The sequence below is a fragment of the Anolis carolinensis genome, chromosome 2 (genome assembly GCF_035594765.1).
Source record: "Anolis carolinensis isolate JA03-04 chromosome 2, rAnoCar3.1.pri, whole genome shotgun sequence".
In the NCBI taxonomy this organism is placed as follows: domain Eukaryota; kingdom Metazoa; phylum Chordata; class Lepidosauria; order Squamata; family Dactyloidae; genus Anolis; species Anolis carolinensis.
The window spans coordinates 186000188-186028178 of record NC_085842.1 but is presented as its reverse complement, the minus strand read 5'-3'; the positions used below and the strand labels follow the sequence as shown (position 1 = coordinate 186028178).

At 41.9% G+C, this 27991-nt stretch overlaps 1 protein-coding gene across 20 annotated transcripts in view; it reads left to right on the top strand.

The window, feature by feature from the left end:
• adgrl3 (adhesion G protein-coupled receptor L3) overlaps positions 1 to 27991 on the top strand; it is a 463017-nt gene that overhangs the window by 401907 nt on the left and 33119 nt on the right. For 19 of the 20 annotated variants that reach the window (XM_062974088.1, XM_062974092.1, XM_062974094.1 and 16 more), the window contains one exon: positions 14294 to 14390. In XM_062974088.1, the coding sequence (XP_062830158.1) occupies positions 14294 to 14390 (97 nt within the window). Of the gene's footprint in view, positions 1 to 2579; positions 3054 to 14293; positions 14391 to 27991 lie in introns of those variants that run through there. The other variant, XM_062974091.1, reaches the window with a different exon arrangement.

Below are 27991 nucleotides of genomic sequence, written 5' to 3'. Positions count from 1 at the left end.
GTGATTCAACTAGACTTCTAAATTCATTTACCCCATCTTTTAAGCACACTTTTAATAATTTGGTCAATAATAGCATAGTACATAGGAGCCCCAGTGGCGAAGTGCGTTAAAGCACAGAGCTGGAGACCGAAAGGTCCCAGGTTCAAACCCCGGGAGCGGTGGGAGCGGCCGCTGTTAGCGCCAGCTCCTGCCAACCTAGCAGTTCGAAAACATGCAAATGTGAGTAGATCAATAGATACCGCTCCGGTGGGAAGGTAACAACACTCCATGCAGTCATGCCGGCCACATGACCTTGGAGGTGTCTACGGACAACTCCGGCTCTTCGGCTTAGAAATGGAGATGAGCGCCAACCCCCAGAGTCAGACACAACTGGACTTAACATCAGGGGAAACCTTTACTTTTACCTTACATAGTTTAAACAACACACCACAAAATAAGTTTGCACATTTTTTGCAGATCTTTACTCCACATGGAATAGAAGCCAACTTATCAAAGTTTTGATGGAGTGGGACTAAGTAATACCTCAGAAGACATGATCAGAATTCAAAGTGATTTTCACAGACTGGAGAACTTAATCAAAACTAACAAAATGGATTTCAACAAGAATAAAAGTGGCCTGATTTTTGGAAAACCCCATGATAGATTCACATTAGAGTTGCTATAAGCCAGAAATAACTAGATCATAAGCTAATCATGAGTCAACAGTATGATGCAGCATCCAAAAAGCCATTGTAATTCTGAGCTAGGTGAACCCGCATACAGTGTCCAGATCAAAAGAAGTAGTAGTGTCACTGTTTTCTGACTTCCACTGGACTATTGTATCCAGTTCTGGGCCAACACAGTTCAAGGAGCATATCAACCAGTTATAACATGTGTAGAGGAAGGCAACTAAGAGCAGTTCTACACTGCCATATAATGCAGCTCTAATCGGTATGAAAAATACAGATTTGGCGCTGCACTGTGACTACATAGGGTTACAGTTTAGAAGGTGCAAGCCCCCTTCCCGCCCCCAAGTTACCAGGAGTCAACAAACCAGGAAGTTGAATCATAGAATAATAAGAGTTGGAAGGAAGGGACCACAAGAGCCATTCAGTCCAACCCCCTGCCATGCAAAAACACACAATGAAACCACCCCTGATAGATCACTATCAACTTTTGCTTAAAAACTTCCAGAGAAGGAAACATCACCACATTCCGATGCAGCATATGTCACGGTTGAACAGTTCTTACCATCAGGAAATGCTTTGTAATATTTAGGTGGAATCTTTTTCTGCAATTTGAAACTATTGCTTCATGTCCTTCTCTTCAGAATAGCAGAAAATCAGGTTGCCCTCTACAGGTGTGGAGGGTAGGACAGGTTGCTGTGGTGGCAAGCATCATCACTTTTGTTTCTATGCCCAGTGCTACTTGCTGGGATGTATGTTTTGTAACATTACAGATCCCATTACTTTTTGTGAATTTTTGTTCAAAGCAGGAGAGGGACAGTTTACTTACAAATAAGTGAGTTGAAATTAACTCCCCACCACCACCACCACCACCACCACCATTGTCAAGCGAGGAGGGGATGGTGGTAGTGGCTGCTGATGCTTCCGTGGGTGAGACAGGAGTCAGCTAGAACAATTCATATTTTCCAGGGACACTGGTACAACCTGTAGAGTTAAAATGCTATGCTTTTGTTCTCCTTACACATGACAGGAGAACACTGTACATTTTCAAGTGTACCGAAAGGTGTACATTCTCTGCATCCTGGCCACTCATGAAAAGTAAGATTGCCAGGACTGTCTAAGGCCTGAAATTTCAGGGCCCAAACCTGAAAACTCCAAATGACCCTTTGTTAGGTCATAGGAGGAATACCTTGGGAATTCATGTATCGTCCATTAAATATCTGCCATAGGTGTGCTTAGTGCATTATTCAATTTAAAAACACCAAATCTAAAACATTATACCTGGTGTGTCCCAAAAGTAACAGGAATGATTTTGGTGTGAAGCACAGAAGGGCCAGACAAGGAAAGTGGGGTTTGAGGCAGGTGGAAAGGGAACCCGGGCATACATTTTGACCTTCCTTTGTTGGTACATCAGCAAATTACATCGTAGTTTTTGTGTCTTGTCATGGACAAAAAGGAAGAGGTGTCATGGCAAGTTCCAATAATGAAGATGAGGAGTGTTTGGAAAGGCCAGCAGAGGCAATGAAGGTCGGCAGCTCCCAACAGTCTCCCCAGCTTAGTTCAGCTGCTAATGAAGATGAGCCTTTGGCAGTAACAATCATTCCCTAACAGTCTGAGCAAGCTGAGACAAATACATCAAAACTGACTAGCAAGTCGTTAAACATACCCACTTTTGGAATACAGGAGATGACATGTTGAGTTTTACAGGTCTGCAAGATTAGCAGAGAAGCTAGCACTAAACAAGCAACAGCTGAGATCTTAGTATAAAGAGGCTCAGTGTGAAGGCTTGTTGTGGTAGTCAATCTCCTCTCTTGGCTGAATCCTGACTCTGCTACTCTTTGGATGCTCAGCATTTTGGATCCTGGGTTGTGATTTCAATCAGTCTGTTCCTGATGTCACTCTGTATTTCTCCAGCTCAACATCGCTAATCGGACTTTGGACTTTGGTATTGGCTCACCCTTATCGGTATTGTTTCGACTTCATGCTCCTGATTCCATAATGTTGACTTTGGCTGGGTTACTGCTTTCTGCTATTTGTTTTGGACTGCACTTCTGATAACCAGAGCGTGATTGTGACAAGAGAACTCTGGAGCAGCACCCTTCAACTTCAAGAACTGAGAACAATGTGGCTCATGTGAAGGCTGTTCTGAATATTTCCACCGTACAGCCCTGATTTTGTCCTGTACAATTTCTTTCCCCAAACGCAAAATGTATCTCAAAGGACATCATTTTCGTACAGTTGAAAGCATCCAGGCAGCTGCAACAAGGGCTTTGAACAACATGTCAAGTGACAAATCCCTCCACTGTTATGAAGGCTGGCAGCAATGCTGGAATCACTGTATTCAATCACAGGAACCTATTTTGAAGAGAATAAATCTAATTGTATGTATGTTTGACTTTTTAAAAATAATTCCCATTACTTTTGGGACAGACTATGTATGTGCACTTTTTATCAAATGAGCATTTGCCCTGAGATTTCCCCTCCCACGCACCCCACCCCCACTCTGATAAGTGCAGAAGAGAGGCAGGATGATTGGGAGGGAAGGAAAAGGCTCAATAAATAAATACATAAACTCCCTGGAGAGGCTATGGAAGTTACATCAACAGAATAATTAAGTTTTTCAAACTGTAGCAACTACACAGCTGAGCTGGAGATTTGTACCCAACCCTTACCACTTGCCTGCAGCTAATCCCACCAAAAGTGGAGAATTTGAAATCTTAGTTTGTTTCTGGAGACAATCCATAAAGCTCGGAGCCAATCTGTAAGTTTGGGTGATCTTAAGAAGTAAAAAATGTCACCATTGTCAGTATAATAGCAAAAAGCAACAAAGCAGAAGATGAAGTCAGCACTGCAGCAGCTTCTTTCTGTGCATGTGCAACTGCTACTTGTATGAGATAAAAAGTGACATTGGGAGGAGATGCCCAATTGTCCTTTAATGCCCTTTTGAAGTCTGTTAAGTTTGCAGATGAAATGTCCACTCCCTGCCATCCGTGTTACCTACCAGTGGCAGGGCAATACAAAGTGTCCCACTCTCATAAAGGACTACCCAAGATAGTCATTTTCTGTTCTGTAGCATTGGTCTCCTGATAAGGACATACCCAGACTACAAAAGAAATATTGTACCCATACCCAAAAGTATAACTTACATAGGTATAATATGTTAAAAATGAAGTGGTTCTTTCCTAATGGTTCTTTCATGAAAGCATGTTTATTAAACTACAAAACCTTTGTTTTTGCGGGAAATATCACAGCACATTTTACTATAGCTTTTCAATGAATATCTCATAGAGTTCCAAACAATTCAACATAGTTTGTGGCACAAACAATGTTTTTTGGAGTATAATCACAACTTTCAAAGTAAGTACCACACAATTAAGAGGAAATAACACTTTCAAAACAGGAACAGACCTTTTTTTCAAATTTTGTTACATAGTGTAATCTGCGACTGTAACGTTGTCCTTTTGACATGTACTGGAGGAACCTAGGGGAACATCAACTGCACTACAATCAGTTTTCTTACAATCCCTAATCTTACAATGTGCCCCAGGAAAGGATCCATTGAGAAGTACTGCATCCCTCAAATACTCCCTGGAAATCTGTTCTATTTAAGTAAAAATCACCTTTTCTTCAGTGTGCAATGTACCGGGACCCCCCTTGTACTTCCCAAAATCCTATCCCAATGGGGACCTCACTTCTGTTACTGATTGACCTGTAGAATCATACAATCATAGAGTTGGGAGAGACCACATGGGCCTTCTAGTCTGACCCTCTGCCATTCAGGAAAAGCACAATCAAAGCATCCCCCACAGATGACCATCCAGCCTCTGTTTAAAAGCCTTCAAAGAAGGAACCTTCACCATACTCCGAGGCAGAGAGTTCAACTGTTGGACAGCTCTTTCAGTCAGGAAGTTCTTGTTAATGTTCAGGTGGAATCTCCTTTCTTGACATTTTAACCCATTCATTGCTTCATTCTGCTGCCTCTAGTCTCCAGGGCAGCAGAAAACAAGGCCTCCCCCTCTTCCTTATAACATCCTTTTATATGTTTAAACATGGCTATCAGGTCTCCCTTCAACCTTTTCTTTTGCAGGCTAAATATGGCCAGCTCTTTAAACCGCTCCTCATAGGTAATGGTTTCCAGACCTTTGATTATTTGAGTCGCCCACCTCTGGACATCTTCCAACTTGTCAATATGAACTGAGGTGCACAGAATTAGCCACAGTAAAGCAGCTTAGAGAGGCACCATTATTTCTTTTGATCTAGACACTATACTCCTTTTGATGCAGCCCAAAAACCCATTGACCTTTTAAGCTGCGGGATGAGATTGTTGGCTCATGTTCAACTTGTGGTCTACTAAGACTTCAAGATCTTTTTTACATGTACTGTTGTTGAGCCAGGCGTCACCCATCCTGTATCTGTGCATTTTATTTTTTCTACCTAAGTGTAATATCCCACATTTGTCCTTGTTGAAATTCATTTTGTTAGTTTTGGACCAGCTCTCTGGTCACTGGTTAAGGTAATTTTGAATTCTGATCCTGTCTTTTGGAGTATTAGCTATCCCTTCCAGTTTGGTATCACCTGCAAACTTGATAGCCATGCCCTCCAAACCTTCATCTATGTCATTAATAAAGATGTTTAACAGCAGTGGGCCCAATCCTGCAGCACTTCATCAGTCACTTTTTCCAGGATGAAGAGGAACCATTGGTGAGCACCCTTTAGATTTGGTCGCTTAATCAATTACAAATGTCCAACTTTAGCCAAGTGTTGTGAATGCATTGTTGCACCCCTTCCAACTTGAATGCGGTCAGAGCCGTCAGCAACACTATATAACCCACTTCAGATCTGAGCCCTTCCAACAAGACTGCAACTGCTTTTCTTTCCAAGTTCACAGCAATACTTGGTTCCAGGTTTTATGTCATGCAAAGCTCAGCCAGCGGTAATGGAACTTGTTGTAATAGATTTCTGTGTAAAGAAGATAGATTCTGGGACAGATTTTGCACATAGTATTTAAGTGTCACTTTCCCTTTTACATGGGAAATGGTCAGCCATACAAGGTCTCAGAGGCACTGACCTTCGGTTTCCCTACCAGAAAGCTGGTCCAAAATTAACAAAATGAATTTCAACAAGGAAAAATGTAGGATATTACAGTTTCCCTACCAGGGAAACTCTAATCCTAGATTAGTCAGAGTAATCAGAAGCGTCTCTGGCCATTTAGATTGAGTATCTTTTTCTCTTATGTTTGAGTCATCCTTTCTACTTTAACACTACTCTGAAGTTTCTAAGGTACATGATATTGCAAATTTATTCCCAATATATCAGATATGAGCTTGTACATTTCATTGCCCCTGGGATCCCAAATCTAAGGATAATTAATTTAATCAGCATTTTGACCACCTCTCTTGCCTTCTTTGTGTGACATGGTTTTGCCTCTACCCACCTGATCAAGATATCTCCCATTACCAGGAGGGCTCTTGGCACATCAGGATATGCTCTTGGCATAGGGCTCTTGGCTTTCCAAGATATGTTCTTGGCATATCAGCAAAGTCAATTTGCCATAATCTCACTGGTGCTGGACTTAACAGTAGTATTTCCCTTATTTTTCTTAGCCTTCCCTGGCTTGAGGTTGTTGATCTTACACTCCTAACACTGATTAATACATTGAATAATGTATTCTCCTATCATGGGAATATAGTAACATTTTCTCAGTTCTTCTCTAATCACATCCCTTTTCCAATGGGTAGAAACATGTAACTCTTTCACTAATTTACAAGTTAAATATTGTAAAGGAGAATTGACCTTTGAAGGCAATACCCACCAGTCATCAGTTAATTTAGCTTGTTTATTTTTAGCCAGCTCGAATTCTTTTCAAGTCTACCATGGATTATGTTGAGATTCTAAATCAGTGGTTCTCAATCTGTGGGTCCCCAGATGTTTTGGCCTTCAACTCCCAGAAATCCTAACAGCTGGTAAACTGGGAGTTGTAGACCAAAACATCTGGGGACCCACATTTTGAGAACCACTGTCCTAAATGAACAGATAAAAGTGCTACCTGAACTTTCAGCAGATCCTTATCTGCTGCTTTGGCGATTCAGTCTGCTCTTGCATTTCTCCTTTTATTATGGTATATCTATCTGTCCTTTTTGGTGTATGCCCTGTAGTGCATTACTGACACTTGTTTAGATTTTTGAACTGCTTCTAATTTATAAATTTCAGGTCCATATTTTATTGGTTTCCTGGTTACCGTCACTATTCCTAGCTCCCTCCAAATAGCTCCATGTGCTGATAGTATTCCATAGACATACTAAGAGCCTGTTTAGATGTTTACTACTTTACTTTCCTCCAATTGTAAAACCCTTGTGAGAGCTATAAGTTCTGCTTTTTGTGCTGACATTCCCTTCAGAAGGAGTATGGCTTCCACTACTTCCCCAAGGCTCACCAAAGCATATCTTGTCAATTTTTCTCAACAACAATGCTCCCATCAGTATACTATTTTAATTCTGAATTTGGTATTGGTTGATATTATTATGTTCTGGTTTTCAGACTTGTGACCTAGTGGTCACTACAGTCTGTACAGAATCTAATCCACATGTCTTTCTAGTTTTCTATTCTCGTATGAATAGCCTCAAATCAGCTATAGGTTATCTGCCTGAGCAACTGGCCTCAGGAGGGAGAAGCATCTGCATACAGAAAATAGGTCACAGGCTGCTTGGAGGAGTAACTGTCACTAGCTTTCTATATAGCTACAGCACCAGCTCCTAGAACTCGGCATACAAGAGCTTAGTATACAGACAAGGCAAAGAGGGATCTTTGTGTATGCTTCTGTCATAGAAGCCCCAGATTTTTATTCCATGTTATGTTTAATTCTGCTAGAATGGTTGGTGAGGAAGCTCGTGCAATTGCCTGCAACAGCTGTGGAATGTGTGGATACCCTGAGACCAAGGTATCTACACTACAAGATGTTAGAGAAGAAGTCATCTCCTTGGAACTATCAGAAAAGAGATTCGCTGAGGATCTCTTTGTGGAGGAGGAGGAGGGGGCATGCTTCAAACACAGGAGATAGATATTTGGAAGAATGTTACACATAGAAGTAGAAGGTCCGGGAATCGTTCTGTACTTTTGGCACTATAGAATCAATTTGATGTTCTCTCCAGCATCAGTGAAGATGCAGAAAAAGAAATGCAACAAAGCTTGTCCTCAGAAAACATACAGGTGCCCCTGAAAGAGTCAGTACATGGATAAGCCCCTGGCAAACTTCCAAAAAGATGTGTGGTAGTGGCAGGGACCTCCCTGCTGATGGGTACTGAAGACATGATTTGCGGACCTGACGACTCGAGAGGTGTGCTGTTTCCCTGGAGCAAAAATCTGAGACATACCAGAGAGACTAACATGGTTTGTCAAGCCCACAGACTGTTACCCCTTCCTTTTGATCCATGTGATCCATGACACTGAAAATCATCGTCTTTTGGATCAGGAGATCCACAGAATTTTAAAGCTATGGACAGGAATCTGAAAGGTCCAGATATCCAGGCTGTCATTTTGTCTCTCGGCTCATTTCAAAGATGCAGCCCAGGAAGGGAGACCAGGATTACAGACGTGAATAACTGACTTTTCAGATAGTGCCACCAGGAAAGATTTGCCTTCATGGACCATGGTCTGAGGTTTAATGCAGCTGGATATCTAGCAAGAATGACTTGCTCCTTACAGAGGTTGGCAGGCATGTTTTTGGTAAAAGCCTCACAAACCTGATGAGGAAGGCTTTAAACTGATTTACCTGTGGAGGGGAACCAACATTTGGGTAACTAGGAGTTTATCTGGAGATAATACTCCAACTAGTATGGTATTCAGTTTTTCTTCAATAATGTACAAAGCATAGAAAATAAAAAGATGAGCTTGAACTCTTAATACAACAAAGCAAATATGATATGACTGGTATAACTGAAACCTGATGGAATGAGTCTCGGGAGTGATTAAGATGTAGTAATTGAGGGGTAAAGTCTATTTCCGAAAAATAACCTAACAGGAAAGGAGGAAGAGTAGCATTGTATGATAAACATTCTTGTACCTGTTTATGACATAAATCCTGAAAGCCAGATTGAGAGTATCTAGGTAAAAATTAAATGAGAAAGAAACAATGAGGATGTCATTATGAGGGTCTACTATAGACCTCCAAGACAGTGAGGACCTGGATGATGCCAAGAATATCCAAAAGGAGGTCCAAAAAATTCCTCACTTGCCTTGCAGGCAGTTTCATGATCCAGAAGATGGAAGAGACAACAAGTGGATCAAGTACTTTAGATCTGATCCTAACCAACAGTGACAACCTGGCTAATGGGGTGAAAGTCGCAGGTTCCTTAGGTGGAAGTGACCATCTTTTTCTAGGGTTTGTTATACAGCAGAAAGGAGAAATAAAGCATAGTCATACTGCACTCTAGACTTTAAGAAGGTTGACTTCAGTAAACTTAGGGAAAAACTGAACATGATCCCATGGCCAGGAATACTAAGAGAAAGGAACTTCAGGACTGAGTCCTGAAGTTCCCCAGACTTATTGTTCTGGGCAACTTTAATGTACATGTCGAGGCACTGTCATCTTCATCAGTGACTAAGGACCTAGTACCAACCTTTGAAGCTTTGGGGCTCTCATTACTCAAGACTCGCCCTACTCATCGGGCTGGTCACACTCTAGACTTGATTTTTAATATCGGAGTACAAACATCTCTATCCGCAGTAATTGATGTTCCCTGGTCTGATCACACTGTCTTGAAGGCCCGGATTGAGATTCCATCTCCTCCTCTCCATCTTGCCAAATTGATCTTTGCTCGGCCTAGGAGACTCATGGAACCTGCTAGGTTCTTGAATGCCCTTAAGGGCCTGGGAACTGTGTGCGCTAGTTGACAACTGGAATGTCAGTTTGTTGGCTGCCTTGGATGAGATTGCCCCCAGACGCCTCCTTTGCCCTCACCGGAATCGCTCCCCCTGGTACACTGAGCTACGGGCGATGAAACAAGCATGAAAGCAGCTGGAACATTGGTGGTGACAGAAACCTGACGAGATGTCACTGTCTGCTTTCAAGGCTTTTTGCAGGTCCTACGAATCAGCTGTCAAGGACGCTAAAAATCTTACAATTCCTCCTTAATAGCCTCTGCTAGATCGCGCCCAGCACAAGTATTCAAAATTGTTTGTGCTCTGACCACTCTGGCTCCCTTAGTCCAAAATCCAGCAACCACGGCTCTCACAGCAATGGCATTCCAGAAGTTTTTCACTGATAAAATCACCGTGCTTCGGCAGGAACTGCCCCCTACAGTTGATACCTTGACAGAGCTTGAGACTTTGTGGTCGCTTAGTGGGCCTATCTTTGACCAATTTACTCTGCTTGACAGGGAAGATGTCGCTAGAATCCTGGCTGTTGCAAAACCAACCACCTGTTCCCTTGATCCGTGCCCCTCTTGGTTGGTGAAGAGCTGCCTGGAAGGTCTATTCGATCCGTTGAATAATATAATCAATGGCTCTCTTGAACAAGGGATCTTCCCGGACAACCTAAAAGAGGCAAGGGTTCATCCCTTGCTAAAGAAGCCTAGCTTGGATCCCATGACCCTTGCCAACTATCGTCCTGTCTCTAACCTCCCATTCTTGGGTAAGATGATAGAGCGGGCTGTACTGGGACAATTGCAACAATTTTTGGATGATACAGCAGGCCTGGACCCTTTCTAGTCAGGTCATGGGACGGAGACAGTCCTGGTTGCCATTACAGATGAATTCCGTCACCAGTCTGATAGTGGCGGATCAGCGCTACTGGTACTTCCCGACCTTACCGCAGCGTTTGACACCGTTGACTACGATTTAATGATTCACCGTCTCACCATGTCCGGAGTTCGTGGTCAGGCCCTCAATTGGTTCAACTAATTTCTCCGAAACCGGAGCCAATGCGTGGAGTATATGGATCAAGTCTCTGAAAGATCTCCCCTCCTATGTGGGGTACCCCAAGGTGCAATTCTCTCCCCTCTTCTCTTCAACATCTACGTTAGACCCCTTGCTAGTTTGGCTCGGAGTTTCGGCCTAGACTGCTATCAATATGCGGATGACACCCAGCTCCTTCTGCGCTTGGAGCCTGGAGCAACGTCAATACCAGACAATTTCACCTTATGTCTGGAGGCTCTGTCGAACTGGCTACGTGCTAGTAGACTGAAGGTGAACCCGGCAAAGACTGAGATTCTCTGGCATGGCCGCTCGACTGGTCTGACCCATTTGCTACCCACCTTCAATGGTGCTGCCCTATCTTTTTCACCTACCGTTAAGAGCCTGGGTGTCGTTCTGGATTCGCAACTGACAATGGAAGCTCAGGTCGCTGCTGCCAGCAAACAGGCTTTTTTCCATCTACGCCAAGCGAGGCAATTGGCACTCTATCTATCTGATGAGGCTCTGGCAACAGTCATCCATGCCACTGTCACGTCTAGGCTGGACTATTGCAACGCCCTGTATGTTGGCCTTCCGATGTCCACGACCCGAAAGTTCCGTATTGTTCAGAATGCGGCAGCCAGGCTACTCACAAGAACACCCATGAAATGCCATATAACACCAGTGCTGCAGCATCTGCATTGGCTCCCAACTGATTACCGTGGTCTATATAAGATGCTAGTTCTGACCTTTAAAACTCTTTACGGCCAGGGCCCATCATACCTTAGGGACCGTCTCTCCTTCTCCCATCATCGGAGGTCACAACGACCATCCCAACGAGACTTACTTTATGTACCGGGTCCTAGAGAAGTGCACTTGGAAAGGACCAGACGCAGAGCTTTTTCTATTTCTGCCCCTGCCTTATGGAATGCCTTGCCGCCCTATATGAGAGCCATGTGTGAGTTAGGGCCTTTTACCCTAGCACTCAAGACCTGGCTCTTTACTAGAGCTTTTAATCTATGTTAATTTTATCAATATTTGTATGTATGTATTTTTATCCTTTACAATTTTATCTTGTAAATCGCCTAGAGCATCTTGGATGGAGGGTGATTAATAAGTAATTAAATGATGATGACGATGATGATGATGATGATGGTGATGATGATGGATTGGAATTTCTGAAAAGAAATATTGGAGGCGCAGCTTCAAACAGTTCCTATGAAAAGGAAAAAGAGTGTGTCCAAAGAAATAAATATGGATGTCTAAGTAACTTTCAGTTGAGCTAAGAAGTACATGTATAAGAAATAGAAAAAGGGAGAAATCACCAAAGAAGAATTCAAACTAATAGACAACATATATAGGAGGGAAATTAGAAAAGCCAAACCTCTAAACAAGCTTGGGCTTGCTAGGTTAAAAACAATAAAGAGGGCTTTTTTTTTAAGTCCATAGCAAAAGGAAGAACAAGAAAATGGTAGGCCCACTTGCATACAGGTAATGGCAAAAAAAGGTGACAGAAAAGGCAGAATTATTCAACACCTTTGCTTCAGTCTTCTTCCAAAAGGTTAACAGTGCTTAACTTTGCGAGGATGGAGCAGAGGATGCAGTAGGGGGAATGTAGCACAGATTAAGTAAAGAGGTAGTACGGGAACATCTGGCTAATCTAAATGAATTCATGTCTCCAGGGCCAGATGAACTACATCCAAGGTATTAAAAGAACTGGCAGAAGTAATTTCAGAACCACTGGCAATTATCTTTGAGAATTCCTGGAGAACAGGAGATGTTCCAGCAGACTTGAAGTTAAATGTTGTCCCTATCTTCAAAAAGAGGGAAAGGAGGATCCGACAATTACAGCTTGACATCGATATCAGGAAAGATTCTGGAGCAGATCATTAAGCAGACAATCTGTAAGCACTTAGAATGGAATGTCATACTTACAAAAAGTGAACATGGGTTTCTCAAAAACAACTCATGCCAGATGAACCTTACAAGCTTGATAGATGAAGGGTGCGATAGATATAGCGTATCTCAGTAAAGCCTTGGACAAGGCTCTCCATTATATTTTCATAAAGAAGCTAGAAAAAATACAGGCTGGATAATGCTACTGTTAGGTGGATTAGGAATTGGTTGACTGTTAGAACCCAATGAATGCTTGCCAATTGCACTTCCTTATCCTAGAGAGAAGTGACGAGTGGGGTGCCCCAGAATTGTTTCCTGGTCCCAGTGCTGTGCAACATCTTTATCAACCACTTGGAGCTTGGAGAAAAGAAGGCTGAAAGGGGACACAATGGCCATGTGTAAATATTTGAAGGAATGCACATTGAGTAGAGGGCGACCTTTATTTCTGCTGCTCTGGACACTAGGACACAGAGCAACAGATTCAAACTGCAGGAAAAGACATTCCATCTAAACATTAGGAATAACTTCTAATGGTAAGAGCTGTGCAGCAGTAGAATATGCTGCTTCAGAGTGTGGTGGAGTCTCCTTGTCTGGAGGCTGGATGACCATCTGTCAGGGGTACTTTGATTGGGTGTTTCTGGATGGCAAAAGGTTGGGCAGGATGCCTCTTGCAGTCCTCTCCAACTCTATGATTTTATGGTGCTTAAAATGTACAAAACAGGTAACTCAAGAATGGGAGCTGAGCATAAACAGTTATATACCTTTGACCAAGCAGAATTACAGAAGCAAAAATGCAGTTAATTGGCTAATTCAATTTATGACTAAATCTCCACTTCTCAGTTTATCTGCCCTGCAATTATCGAAGTCCTACTTCATTTTATTTCTGTTCTACTTTGCAACTTTCTACTATCTCAACCTAAGTCGTCTTGACCTCGTTCCCAACTTTCTATGCAATTAAACTGTATACATATGATTAAAGTCTTCCCTTTGATCTTGCTAACTAAAATTTTCAATTTCCTCCTTTGCACTTAACATATTAGCTACAATATTGTGACATGAGGTTATCATGGAAGGAGGGGGTACCACCAGTCCCAATGGTCATCACTATACAAACCCTAGTGATGTAACAGGAAAAAGGAGTTGGTTTTTTTTCTCCTCCACCCAGAAAGATTTTAAGAAGTAGAACAAAATGCCTTGCCTTGCAAATGAAATCACCAAACCTCCTTCATAAATGAAGCAAGTATTTGCCTATCCCAATCTTTTATACTGTTCTGCATTTTTTATCCCACTGGGCTTCTCTGATACCCTTCTGCAACAGTGAATAAGCAGCATGCATGGGCTTCTGAAACTTGTTTAATTCTCCATATTTCAAAACACAAATTCAAAACTGGATGGCAATTTCAGTTTTAGGCTTTCCTTTTGTTTGGTTAGATTCATTTGTTGGGAACCTTTTTGGCTCAAGGACCAAAAAAGTTCCCAGAGCAGCCTTCAAATCATTAAATCAGGCTTACAAACTGAATAGGACATGGCACAAATTTCCATCCCTTATTACTTGTTCTTCCCTCCCTCAGAGGCCATACCAGAGGTAGTTGGAATAGAGGGAGGGGCCCGACCCAGCTGCTTGGCCAAAGCACAATGAAGCTATGCTGGCTGCTCTTCTCTCTATCAAAGGCCAAGATAATACTTTTCTGGAATCTTGGTTTCTTGGAGGGTTTTTGACCTTTTTGATACCAGTGAAGCCTGTGGTGGATTCTGGAACCCCTACAATGTCAGCTGCTCTGCTATATAGTCCATGCTTGAATGTTCCCCTTCACATTCTATCCCTTCCCCTTGTTCTTCTCCAGAGCCGTATTCGCAGGATGTGGAATGACACTGTTCGAAAGCAGTCAGAGTCCTCCTTCATCACTGGTGATATAAACAGTTCTGCATCACTTAACAGAGGTAATTATGGAATTTTCCAAATATTTGTTATAATTCCTTAGGAGTTTACATGGCAGTGCCCTGTCAGCTCGGTTCTCTTGCATAAAAATGTACAGCAAAGAAGGAAACAATGCATAGTAAGCAACTTGTCATGAACTGAAAGGGGTTTCTTTTGAAAAATAAATGCTTTTGCTTTTACAATACAGATGCAAAAATAATGGAATTGAAGGGCAGTGGCAGTGGGGCAGGATAAGATGGTAGACAGAATATTCTTAGGTCACCTGTGAGTACCGATAATGAAATATTTCTATACCAATGCAGTAGGCAGTGGGAAAGAGAGAGATCTATTCAACGTTGCTATCCATGAGAGGAGGGAACAATTTTAATGGGTTTTTTTGCCGGGGGGTATTTGAAAAACTCCTGCATATAGTAGTGTAAGATATCCTTTTTTTAGCATCCAGAATGGATGTCTGTCTCACAGATGAAACATCTCTGTTTAAAAGTGTAGTGTAACTAATAAACTGACTTAGGTTTAAAACAGAGTTTGGAAACAAAGCTTGTCCATAACTTTGGAAAAAGAGATTCCAAATTCCGTTCTGAGGTGGAAGGCTGTGACCAAATTCTTCCCCATGAGCCATGCATTCCAAACACAGCAAGAAAGGTCTCCATGCAGCGTGAGCCCGATATTGTGCTGTGAAACTTTTTTACATTAGCAGCAGTTATTTCACATATGCTTATTTCTTCTTCAGAACTGAAGCAAGTTATTGTTTTGTGAAAGATATCCAGATGCCTGTTCTTTTTTAACCAAATAAATTAGGATTCTCTTTTGTGTAAATTAGTGTTGAATAGCCATGTTCAACACTAAGCCAACATATGCATGCTAAATTATTGTGATTGATTTCACTGGGGATACTTCAATTTTACTCCATTCAAAGTTGGGAAATGGAAGAGGTGGATGTTCCCTGGCGTTTATTTTAAAATTTCTGAAGAGCACAGAGAACGTCATTGAAAGATGTTACATCCTTTGTGTTTTTAATATTTGGACCTTTCTTTGATGAGCCCTCAAAGCTCTGCAAATATCTGATTATTATTTTTTTAGACTATCGCAGAAATGACTTGTGATTACTGTTATCACTGTATGCATTGGAGCCTCTTTGCTTGCTAGAATAAAATAATGCAACAAGAAAACATATGTTGGGACAACTATTTCTTGCCTTCTCTCCCCCCCCCCCCCCCCCGCCGCTATTGAACTGAATAATTTCTTCAGCAAGTTGGACAGCAACCACCTTGCCCCCTCACCACTGTTTGTTTATTTATTTACTTTATTTATGCTCTGCCTTTCTCCCTGTGGGGACTCAAGGTGGCTAGCAATCCCACATTTTGCTCACAATTTAAAACAAAATGAATACAATTAAAAACAAATATTAAATAATACAGTGTGGATTTTGGTTAAAATACAGTTTAAATATAATACGTTATTTAATTGTATAGCCTATAGTCTCATTTTCTGATAGACTGACAAATCCACTTATAATGTGAGCCAAGGATTCACCATTAATTATTTCAGTTACCTTCTACCTGATACTGCTTGTGGGCCTGCAAATGCTAATTTTGTTCACTTTTCCTGGTGATATTTTCTTTTAATCCACCACTGGAAAAAGCTTTCAGGAAAAGGCAGTAGTTTAAAATATTGGTTGCCAGGAGCAATAGTTTAAATCCATCAAGTAAGAGTATTAATTTATTATTTTATCAGTGCAAGAGAGAATAATAATGTTCATCGTTTCTTCTGTGCTGTTGATAAAATTAATATATCTGCCCAGCATTCACATATCCTGGGGAAAATGATTCTATGCAGAAATGCACTTCATTTTTTGAATGATAACGGTGGGCTTTTATGCAAAATAAATTACTTCCAGATAGGTATTTGTGTTTTTGTGCAAAATTGCTGGAGAGGGAAGGTGTAAAGATAATGGAAATCTTGCACACACTGAAACCTTGCACAACAGCAAAAAATAGAAATATCCATCCCTATCATGAAGGTTTCTCTAAATAAAATAAAGACTTATTTGCATTAAAAAATAAGGATTAGTCCAAGTGTATGACAGTATGGTTTACCTTCAGATTGTTTCGAACCCATATACCAGAAAGTGCCCTCAATGTTGAGTAAAGCCAGCTAACTAAACTTTGATCCAGGTTAGGAAAGATTTGGGAATGCTCCGAGACAGCCCCGAAACTCTTGAGTAGACTTGCATTTTGAGGCGGCATTGGGGCAATTCTGATTTGGAACCAACCCCTGTTCAAATGGGCCAGTGCCACCATCTTGTTTTCCACATGCTCCATGCTGCAAGGAAGATGAGATGTCACTTACCTTTTTATTTTTTGACACTATAGCTACAGCCACGGAGCCCTAAAGAACTCCTGGCCATCACTAGTTGCCGTTGCTGATATCAGCAAAGGGACTGCACAACTTGGAGAGGGGAAGAAGATTATCCTCCTCCTTTCTGCCTTCCTCCCTAAGTTGTGTGGGTACCTTTGTTGAGATCAGCCCAGGAGCACTTTGGAGTTCTGTGACTGGAGTTCTGTGACAAGGCAAAACTGGATTTGTCTCTGCTGGACAGCCTGGACTCAGTCCCACTGCTAAAATGGAGTGAGGCAGGCAGTGCATCTGCGTCTGGGGATTTTCTGGAGTATTTCCACTCTGGACTGGCCCTTCATTAAGTAACCCATGTAGATGGGCACTATCTAATAAGAATGGCTATATCTTACATTAAAAGGATATATGGCTCACCTACGTTGTGATCCTTCTTCAGTCTCTTGCAGAATTTTTCTCTTATTATCAAGTATTTTCCAATATTATTTCTACAGAGAAGTTATCTGCCATTAGTTCTTCTGTTCTGATGACACAACTAAGGTACCCTAGAAGTGCCTTTCTAGACCAGGGGTCCCCAAAATAATGTGTGTGGGCCGGGATGTGGCCCCCCAAGGTCTTTTACCCGGCCCCTGCTCTAAATCTTAGACTTAGAGTTGCCTCCGGTGGTTCAGTGTGTTAAAGCGCTGAGCTGCTGAACTTGCAGACCGAAAGGTCCCAGGTTCAAACCCGGGGAGTGGATTGAACGCCCGCTGTTAGCTCCAGCTTCTGCCAACCTAGCAGTTCGAAAACATGCAAATGTGAGTAGATCAATAGGTACCGCTCCGGCAGGAAGGTAATGGAATTCCATGCAGTCATGCTGGCCACATGACCTTGGAGATGTCTACGGACAATGCTGGCTCTTTGGCTTAGAATGGAGATGAGCACCAACCCCCAGAGTCGGACACGACTGGACTTAACGTCAGGGGAAACCTTTACCTTTACCTTAAGTCTGAAACAACTTTAAGGCACACAACAACAACAATCCTAATTAACTTGACTATCTCGTCCACCAAAAGCAGCAAGTTTATGTTGTTTTTTTATATTGTATCTTTCTTTCTTTATTTATTTTTGCACTACAAATGAGATATGTGTGGTGTGCATAGGAATTGTTCTTTTTTTTTTTTCAAATTATAGTCTGTCCCTCCAATAATCCAAGGGATTGTGAACCTGCCCTCTGCTTAAAATGTTTGAGGACCCCTCTTCTAAACTTTCTGTCCATTCCTTACTTGATACTAGAGCAATTTAAACATACCTCTACTTGAATGACTCCAGTAAGAAGAAATCCGTCCACTCCTGGAGTAATCATCTATTTAGCATTGATTTCCCAATAAGAAACTGTGGAGGCAAATTGCATTTGCTTCCAATTTTAATCTGGCCTGTTCAAAATAATAATTTTAACTTTCAATCAAGAAAGAACTAGTGTGTTTTAGTGGTTGTAATGTTGACCACATTTCAAGCAGCCACAAAGCTCATCAGAGGCACATTCACATGATATAATGATAGCATGATTATTCCACTGTCATAGCTCCATTCCCTGGAATCCTGGGGTTTAAGGCATTGGAACTCCCTAGCTAACAGTTCTAATACTGCAACTCTCAGAATTCGATAGGATGGAACTATGGCATTTAAACTGGAGAATAGTGCAATAATACTGCAGTGTAAATGAGCCCCGGGTGACAATACTCCTCTCATCATCTAACTCACAAGTTTACTATGAGGAATAAAGGATAGTGATATATTAAGCCTTATCATATTACCTTCGGGATTCGCCACACATTGTGTGGAAGCGTGGAAAACCTGTCACTCACTCGCCCGACATGCCACTGGCCCAATACAACATGGAGGAAGCTTCTGCTGCCCAGCTTCCCCCCATTGTTCCAAAGGCAACAAGGGAAGCCTCCCATGTTGCCGCAGTGACGGTGTACACTGCTTCTCTCCCTTTTCGCCATGGAGCCTGGCCGGAAGTTGATGTGCATTGTGTAATGAGTTCCATGGCAAAAGTGGAGACCAAGCAGCATACAACGGGCAAATTGCCCCATCTGATGAGATCATGAAATAGCACTTAACATATAGCTGTGTTCTCTCAAAAAGCATCATAATATCCTGTAATTGAGATATACTCATGGAATAGGGATATAGCATACCCCTAGGAAAGTGGAGATCACATAGGACCAGTATAGGTTGGTTTACAGATAGAAATGTCTTCGGCTGTCCACCTTATTTACAGCTACTTCAGGAAGTAGTATCTTGATATACATATTCTCTCTGTCTTTCCTATTCTATTTGTGAAGCTCAACAAGAAGATTTGTCATCCTACACATATTCACAAAGTGTGTTTTTCCCCTTCAAGGGATGTGAGACAGTATCTGATGGCAGCAAATATATCCGATCCTAGGAGAGAAAAATACAGTAGGTTTTTAGTACCTGCTTAGGTTTGGTTTCAGTACCCAAAACCATGAATGCTCGTCCCATTATAGACAATAGTGTACTAAAATGGCATTTTTGGGATTTTTTTTAAAAAAAAAGTAGGAAGAAAGGATGGGATAGAAAAATTCTCAGTCCTGATAAGTAAATTCTTGTGAATATCCATTGCCCAACGAGAGACCCGGAAGTGCAACAATGGCTTTGTTCCCTGGACAACAAGCTCTCCTGCTACATGGCTCAGGGTCCTTTGGCTTAGGCTGGCATTGTACCTCCTTTTTTGTATTTCTCTGTTGTGTCCAGTGTACTTAAAAATATATTGTTTTCTATTAGTACTGAATTTTCAAAAGATAAGTTTGTCCTTGTTCTATGTCAGTTTGTGATCATGTTGGTCCGCACAAAAATTTATATGCATTTTTCCTATTATGTTAATATTTCTGCACTATTATTGCAAACATCCCTAATAGATGCCTTTTTCTATACTGTGTCCCCTGTTGTGTGTTAACATCCTCCAGAACATACATATTTCTGCCCATTTTTAATCAGAAAATTGTGTCTTACAATTAAAAGATTTGGGGGATTCATAGAATAATCGTATTGGGAGGTGCCAGGTAGATCATCTTATTCAGTCCACTGCTCAGTACAGGAAATTCAATTTAGAACATCCCTAGTAGGTAGATGATTGTGATTTTGTTTGTTCAGTCATTTGGCAAGTGAAAATCATATTAGTTTATATAAACTATAAACTAAACAAATTTATCTTCCATCCCTATGTGTGTGCAGATGGGAAAGATGCCTTGAGGTCCAATCCCTCATTTGATTTTTGTAATACCTGCAGGAAGGCTTGCTGTGTTCTTAATTGTGGATTATAAATATGGAAAAGTGTTTTGAGACAGTGCTTAATTTCTAAAATGACAGGTGTGGGGATTGTGGGAGTGGGAGAAGAAGTCTTGCCATCTGCTCTAGAAGTTCTTGCTGGTTCACGCGTGTGTGTTAAAAGGGTGCAAGGAGAAGACTGATGATGATGATGATGATGATGATGATGATGATGATGATGATGATGTTACCTACCAGCTCAAGGCAGGATACAACACAAAGATACCATGAGATGTACTGGCACTAGCTAAAGGATTCAGAGGCAATTTTAATTTATTCCTGTGGAAGTGAGGGAGGCTTTGTATGCTCAGTAGTCAACAAGGAGGCTAGATAAAGGATCTCTAAGAGTATTGCTAGGAATGCAATTATACAAGCTTCCTGAACCTAAATGCTCAATTCTGGACCAGTGACTTGGCCAGCAGCAGAAGCAAAGTTTAAGACAGCTGCTTCTTCAATGTCCTCTTACCTTTGATTGCAATACATCTCACAGGATTTAGACATCTCCTAGATAAAAGAAAATATTTACATAAATATTCTTAAGCATGATCTTTTAAAATTATTTGGGATTCCCACCCATACAAATAGCCTCCACCAGATACTGTACTCATTTCCCTCTCTCTCTAACAACAGTGTGCCTCTAGAGTTTTGGGAGCCCTGGCACAAGCTTATTGGGGACCCATGAAAAGATTTGAAAGCCAGGTATACAAAATGGATTTCTCTATATATATCTATGAAGTTGTGGTGAATGTATAGATAAATTCACACTTGTTGCGATTAACATTTATTGCAGTAAAAAGAGAAGCTTATTTAATCTATTTGACGTATACTGTTTTATTTATTTATTTTGTGTCAAAGGCATTGCATAAATAGATAAGTTTAAAACTGATAAAATAAAGGGATCACGAGCTGGTAAATAGTTTTAGACCAAAAATGGCCAACAGCGACTGCATTGTCTACAGCTTTAAACAGTTCTTCCTCTGTTCATGAGGCAGGGCATTGTGGGCAAGCATACAGATGCTGAGTTGTTTTGCTCCATAGTCACACAATTTATTTATGTTATTTATTTACAGTCTTTATATTCCACCCTTCTCACCCTGAAGGGGACTCAGAGGGGATCACAATGTACATATATGACAAACATTCAATGCCATTAGACTTACGACACACAGAGACAAAGACACAGAGGCTATTTAACATTTTTCAGCTTCTGGCCTCATGAGGCTGTGCTCGATTCCAGCCACAGGGGGAGCTGCTGCTTCATCATCCACTGTGACACTGAGTCCTTGGTTGAGTACTTCCTCATCTTCCGTACGCACGCTGCTGGACATTTTTATGGTGACATAAATTAAATTAGCCTCCCCGCATAAGTGGCCCCTACATTTTCCTACTTGACAGATGCAACTGTCTTTCGGGTTGCTTAGGTAAACAATGAGCTAGGCTATTTAATGGTTGGGCACTCGATCAGACCGGGCTTCGAACTCATGACCTCTCGGTCAGTAGTGATTTATTGCAGCTGGCTCCTAACCCTAACCACAGCCCTCCACAAGGTGGAAGATTCTTCTAGGTTTGCCAGGTTGTCTATTGATCTGCCAATTCCACTTCTGAGTCTGTTCAGACTTCCAAGTTGCCCATTCTTGGTTTGTACCTAGAGGAAGACCCTAGTGAGGGGCCATCCAGTTAGAATTGCCCGATTTTGCTGCCCACAGGGATAATCTTGCAATTGCTGGAAGAACATTAAGAGGAGTGGTGGCTCTCATGAAATTTTTCCTTGATTTAAGTTTACTGGGAGGAGGCTGACAGAGGGTGGCTTTCACAGTGTTCAACCTTATTCCTCTCACAATTGGCAGCAACTTCCCGTTGCACATCAGGGGCAACGCCAGCTGTCTTATAGAGTATTATATTTTATACTGTTAAAATACATATATGGAAGTATTTAATAAAAGAAGCACATCACAGTTTCCTTGTGTATTGCCCTTAACCACAAGACCCTTTCCTTGCAAAACAGCAACAACCTTTATTGCTTTTTGTGTAATATGGGGGGAGGACTGTGTGGTAAATTGGTGATAGCTGTTCACTGATAAATAACACAATAACAATTAATCATTTAAGAGTCAGTTTTCTAATAGTCTGTTTAATGAGAAGATCATCTTTAAACATTCCTGAAATAAAAATTCTTAATCAAATCACTGAATCCAAACCACTCCTGACTATTTTATATTCAACAAACATGAATAAATCATGTGATATAGAGGAGTATACATAATTACTGGATTAGTTTCACTATTGAAAATAACCTCTCATCATCACAACTGATTTAGTGGGAATACTGACAAGTAACTCACAGAAATTGGGGAAAATATACTGAATAATATAGTTGGGAATATACTGAAGGGCTATCCATACTTCTTGAGAGTAATTATACAACTTGAAATAGCTCTTCTTGTCAAATGAATCAAAATGTCTTCTGAATCAAAATATCTCCCTCAAACTAGTAACATAAAAGTTATACTTCTTTTTTCAACCATGTTCATTCACAACATTTTACAACTATCTGAAAGCTTTTTAAAAAAACCCCACACAGATAGAGAGTGCAATGTATATTGTAGTGTAGTGGTGTGGACATTGTACTATGTCTCTGGAGACCAGGGTTTCTAGACCCAGCTTGGCCATGGAAACTCTCAGAATAATCTTGGGCAAGTCATATTCTGTCAACCTCAGAAGAAGAAGGCAAACCCTCTGGATCAAATCTCGCCAAGAAAATACCATAAGTTTTTTCCCTTAGGGTTGCCATAAGTCAGAAAGTTGCAACAGCATGGTATGGTTATGGTGATAACATTTATTTCTGTCCTGCTTTTCTTCCAAAATTGGGATTCAAGACAATTTACAATTTTAAAAAACAGCTAAAACATACAAAAAGATGAAGATAAAAACGGAATTAAACTATTGACAATATTGGAATGATTTATAGATAAAATTATAAAATACAAATGTTATGGTAATTATAGACGTAAAACTAATAACAACCAACCAGTCATAGTATAAAGTGCTTTCAGTGAGAAAACCAATGGGTCTACAATTTGAACCTTTATTAATGCTTAATAATAAGCATTAGATACAGGGACGATAAGTGCAAAATACAAAATAAGTACAAAATACAAAATAGATGGGTATCTTTATTTGGATGCCATTAGGTACTCCTAGGTCCCTTTCACATGTGTTGAATTCTATGGAATTCATTTGTATTGCCTAAGTGTAGCACCATACATTTCTCCCTGTTGAAATTCATTTTGTTAGTGTTGGCCCAGTTCTCTAATCTGTTAATAATAACATCATCGCTCCCATCTAAGGAACTCACAATTTCCACCTCATTAACCAGGTCATCATTGTTGGTTAGGATCAGATCTAAAATACCTGATCCCCTTGTTGCCTCAGATGGCCTCTGGACCAAGAAACTGTCTGCAAGGCAAGTGAAAAATTTGTTGGACCTGATATACTTGACAGAGTTTTTCTTCCAACAAATATCAGGATAGTTAAAATCTCCCATTTCTATTAGATCTCTTCTTTGTGGATGTATAGTCATCGGTTCTAGGAAGCCATCATCCAAATCTTCAGTCTGGCTTGGGCTCTGTAATAGACATCCTCATTGTTTCTTTCCCCCTTAATATTTACCCAGTTACTATCAACTTGGTTTCCAGGATTTATGTCATGACCCTCCTCAGAGGTGTAAACATCCTTGGTATACAATGCAACTTAGGTTATACCACTCTATTATTACATTCTGATCATGAAAGCCACCCGAGGTTTCAGTGATATTATCTCATATTGCTTTGTTGCATTACTGTGACTATGGGCCATCCCCGACCATCTGGTTATTACGTTTTTTCCATCTCTCCCCAGTTCTCCCTAGAACAGCTGGGTATTCTTTCCTTATAAACAATTGCTTACGTAAATGGAACAGAAATCTCAGCCTCTCCACAAACCTCCCGACCAAACACCTAGGCTAACATCCTTGTTTGTATCAACTGTTTGTTTTCTCTAGTGTCCCAAGCACTAGCTACAGAAACTGGTGGAGTAGCTATTTCAAGAGCTAATTACTAGGTACAGTAGAGTCTCAGTTATCCAACACTCACTTATCCAACGCTCTGGATTATCCAACGCATTTTTGGGGCCAATGTTTTCAATAGATCATGATATTTTGGTGCTAAATTTGTAAATAGAGTAATTACTACATAGCATTACTGCATGTTGAACTACTTTTTCTGTCAAATTTGTTGTATAACATGATGTTTTGGTGCATAATTTGTAAAATCATAACCTAATTTGATGTTTAATAGGCTTTTCATTAATCCCTCCTTATTATCCAACATATTCGCTTATCCAACATTCAGCCGGCCCGTTTATGTTGGATAAGTGAGACTCTACTGTATGTCCAAAAAATCATTTTGAATCTTATATCGGATTTATATCGGATTGTTCTCGCTTTTTGAGACGCATTCCGAGACATTGTCTCACGGCACAACCGGCAATGTAATTTGAACCATCGTTGGCCCATTCTCTAATTGTCTCTTAATGTTTTGTTAATTTTTTTCCCCCAAAATTTTTTTAAATATATTTTTTTAAAATAAAAAATTGTTTCTGCAACCTACCTTGAATGGGAGCTTAGTGCAGCCTAACTTGGCTGCCACTCCTCGGCCAATCAGAAGCTTCCACGATGGACACAAAGGTGGGGGCTAGGGTCCTCTGCGTCCACGTGGAAGACTGCCATAAAAGCCCCGGGTGAGCCATTCTGGGCTGGGTTTTGCGCAGAGAGGGTGGTGGTCTGCAAACGGAGAGCAAGCAAGCCTTGTGTCTTGAGAGAGAGGGGGGGTGAAGTGGCCCGGTCTGGCTGTTCCCACAGAGGGGTTTGGAGAAAGGGTTAGGGTTTTGTTGCTGGTTCCTTCTCTTGTGAGTGTGTTAATTTTGGGTAGCGCTCAGCTTTTTAGAGCTGTGAATTCCAGGGTTATTTTTTTTCCATATTATTAGCTTTCAATTTCATTAAGAATAATTCTTGCTGGATCATAGCATACCTTTGCAAAATCAGTAGTCTATTTCATTAAGAAGGCATTGCTTTTGAGGCTTGTGGGATCACATAGCCAGAGACACCATTAATTTCCAGTGTCCTTCTTGCTTACAAATATAGCAAGGGAATTTATAGTTTTCAAAGTATCTCAAACAATTACCACCCAGTCAGGCTGACCTTAATACCAAGAAAAATTCCAAATAGATAATTAAATAGACAACCTATGAGCACTTAGGCCCCTTTCACACAGCTGAATAAAATCTCACATTTTCTGTTTTGAACTGGAATATATAGCAGTGTGGACACAGATAACCCAGTTAAAAGCAGATACTGTGGGATTTTCTGCATTGATATTCTGGGTAATAGGGCTGTGTGGAAGGTCCTTAGAAAGGAATGTCATTCTCACAAAAGGTCAACACAGGTTTCTCAAAAGCAAGTCAGGTCAGATGACCCTAATTTCTTTTTTAATAGAGTTGCAAGCTTGGCAGATGTAGGGCATGCTGTGGATATAGAGTGCTTACTAGGCATGTCCGATCGATGAAAAATATGTTTCAATTCTCGTTTCTAAAGTAGAAACGAAGCTGGCGCTTCGATATAGAAAGTATTTCCAAATTTTTCACCCAAAAATTTCAGATATTTATGAAAATTTGTAATGATCCTAAATGTTTCTAAAATGACGGACGTGCATGTGCAATCGCCAAAAAAAAAAAGGAACCTGGGGGGGGTACATTTACAGGACTCTCCCACCCTCATTTCTTGAGCTATCTTCATCAAACTTGGTACAGTGGGAGAACACATTCAATACTCTTAGCTCAACAAATTGAACGTTTCCTGTCTCCTATGATTTTTGGCGAATTTTCATAACTTTTTAAAATACACTATTTTTTTAATATTTGAAGAAACCTGTTCCTGGTTTGAAAGTCTTATTTCCTGTTCAATTGGGTTCTTATCACTGTGCAAGTCCCTCTTTTACTTGTGTATCTTTGTTTCTGTGGCCGGAAATCCGTGAAAATGGTGGACATTTGCAGACACTGGAAAAACCCCGCTCCTATCTAAAAATAATCAGGGTGGGGCGGTGATATTTCAGCTTCCTAAGACATGGAGGCTCGGCCCCACACCATATCTAATAAAAAGCGGTGCCTGGGGGTGGTTTTTTTGGGGGGCAGCCAGGAAAAGGGGTGGCTCGGGTCCCACTGCCCAGGGGCTCCACACCACACATCCCGCCCCTATCTAATAATAAGCGGGGAGGGGTTGGTGTATTTGGGGCAGCAAGAAAAAGGGGGGCTTGGGTCCCACTCCCTAGGGGGGCCGGCCACCGTTGGCCAGCCCCACACCACAACCCCCACACCCATTTAATAATATGTGGGGCAGGGGGTGTTGCCTTTTGGACAGCTAGAGACATGGGGGCTTGGGTCCCTCTCCTCTGGGGATCCAGCCAACGTTGGCCGTCACTCAGCACCGCCCATTTCTGCCAAGAAGCAGGAATTTGCTTCTTGAGTGTCTCATACCACCGTGTTTGTTGCACCCACAAAGGCCTGCTCCCTGCCAGGCAACAATGGCACAAACAAGATGCCAGCCTGCAGGGTGGCCGGGCGCCACCCTCGCATCAAACGACAAAAAATTGGCGGAGATCCCCAGGGTGGGTCCCATTCCACAATGTTCCCTCTTCTACAGACAGACACTTCTGTATCAACTGGACCTGGGCCCCAATGTCTCTAGCCGCCACAAAGGCACACTCCCTGCTGGGCAACCATGGCTGTCCTCAGCCGCGGCCCCACCGGACAGGCACTAGCAAGCTGCCGGCCCGCAGGGTGGCTATGCGCCACCCTTTCATCCAACGATGAAAATCTGGAGAAAAACCCCAGGGTGGGTCCCATTCCTCAGTGTTCCCTCTTTCTACTGACAGACTGGCAAGAACCACTTCCAGATCAACTGAACCTGCGCCCCAATGTCTCTAGCCGCCACAAAGGCCCACTCCCTGCCGGGCAACTGTAGCCTTCCTCGGCCGCAGCCCCACCGGACGGGCATAAGCAAGCTGCCAGCCCGCAGGGTGGCTATGCGCCACCCTCTCATCCAACGATGAAAATCTGGAGAAAATCCCCAGGGTGGGTCCCATTCCACAGTGTTCCCTCTTTCTACTGACAGACTGGCAAGAACCACTTCCGGATCAACTGAACCTGTACCCCAATGTCTCTAGCTGCCACAAAGGCCCACTCCCTGCCGGGCAACCGTGGCCGGCCCTAGCCGAGGCCTCACCGGACTGGCACAAGCAAGCTGCCAGCACGCAGGGTGGCTGTGCGCCACCCTCATCAAACGATGAAAAACTGGAGAACCCCAAGGTGTATCCCATTCCACCATGTTTCTTACAGCCGCAAAGGCCCACCCCCTGCTGTTCATTGGCGGTCATCTTGAGCTCGGCGACGGTGAGCTCCGTGGACACGCTTCCCAACCTGTTCCGGTTAATGTATTCACGCTGTTACTTTTGTAACATTGTGAGCCGCCCCGAGTCCACACGGGCAGATGGTGGTGGGGTATAAATAAAGTTTTATTACTATTATTACTGACCGGAGCTGCTTACAGGGAGCCCCACTGGCTGCCGATAATATTCCGGGCCCAATTCAAGGTGCAGGTTATTACCTATAAAGCTCTAAACAATTCGGGACCTGCCTATCTTCGTGACCATGTTGTCCCCTATGAACCCACCCGATAGCTGAGATCTTCCGGGGAGACCCTCCTCTCACTTCCATCCTCCTCACATCTGCGTTTGGTGGGGATGAGAGAGAGGGCCTTCTCAGGCGTGGCCCCCTGGGTCTGGAACTCCCTCTCCAGGGAGATTAGGTAGGCTCCCTCTCTATC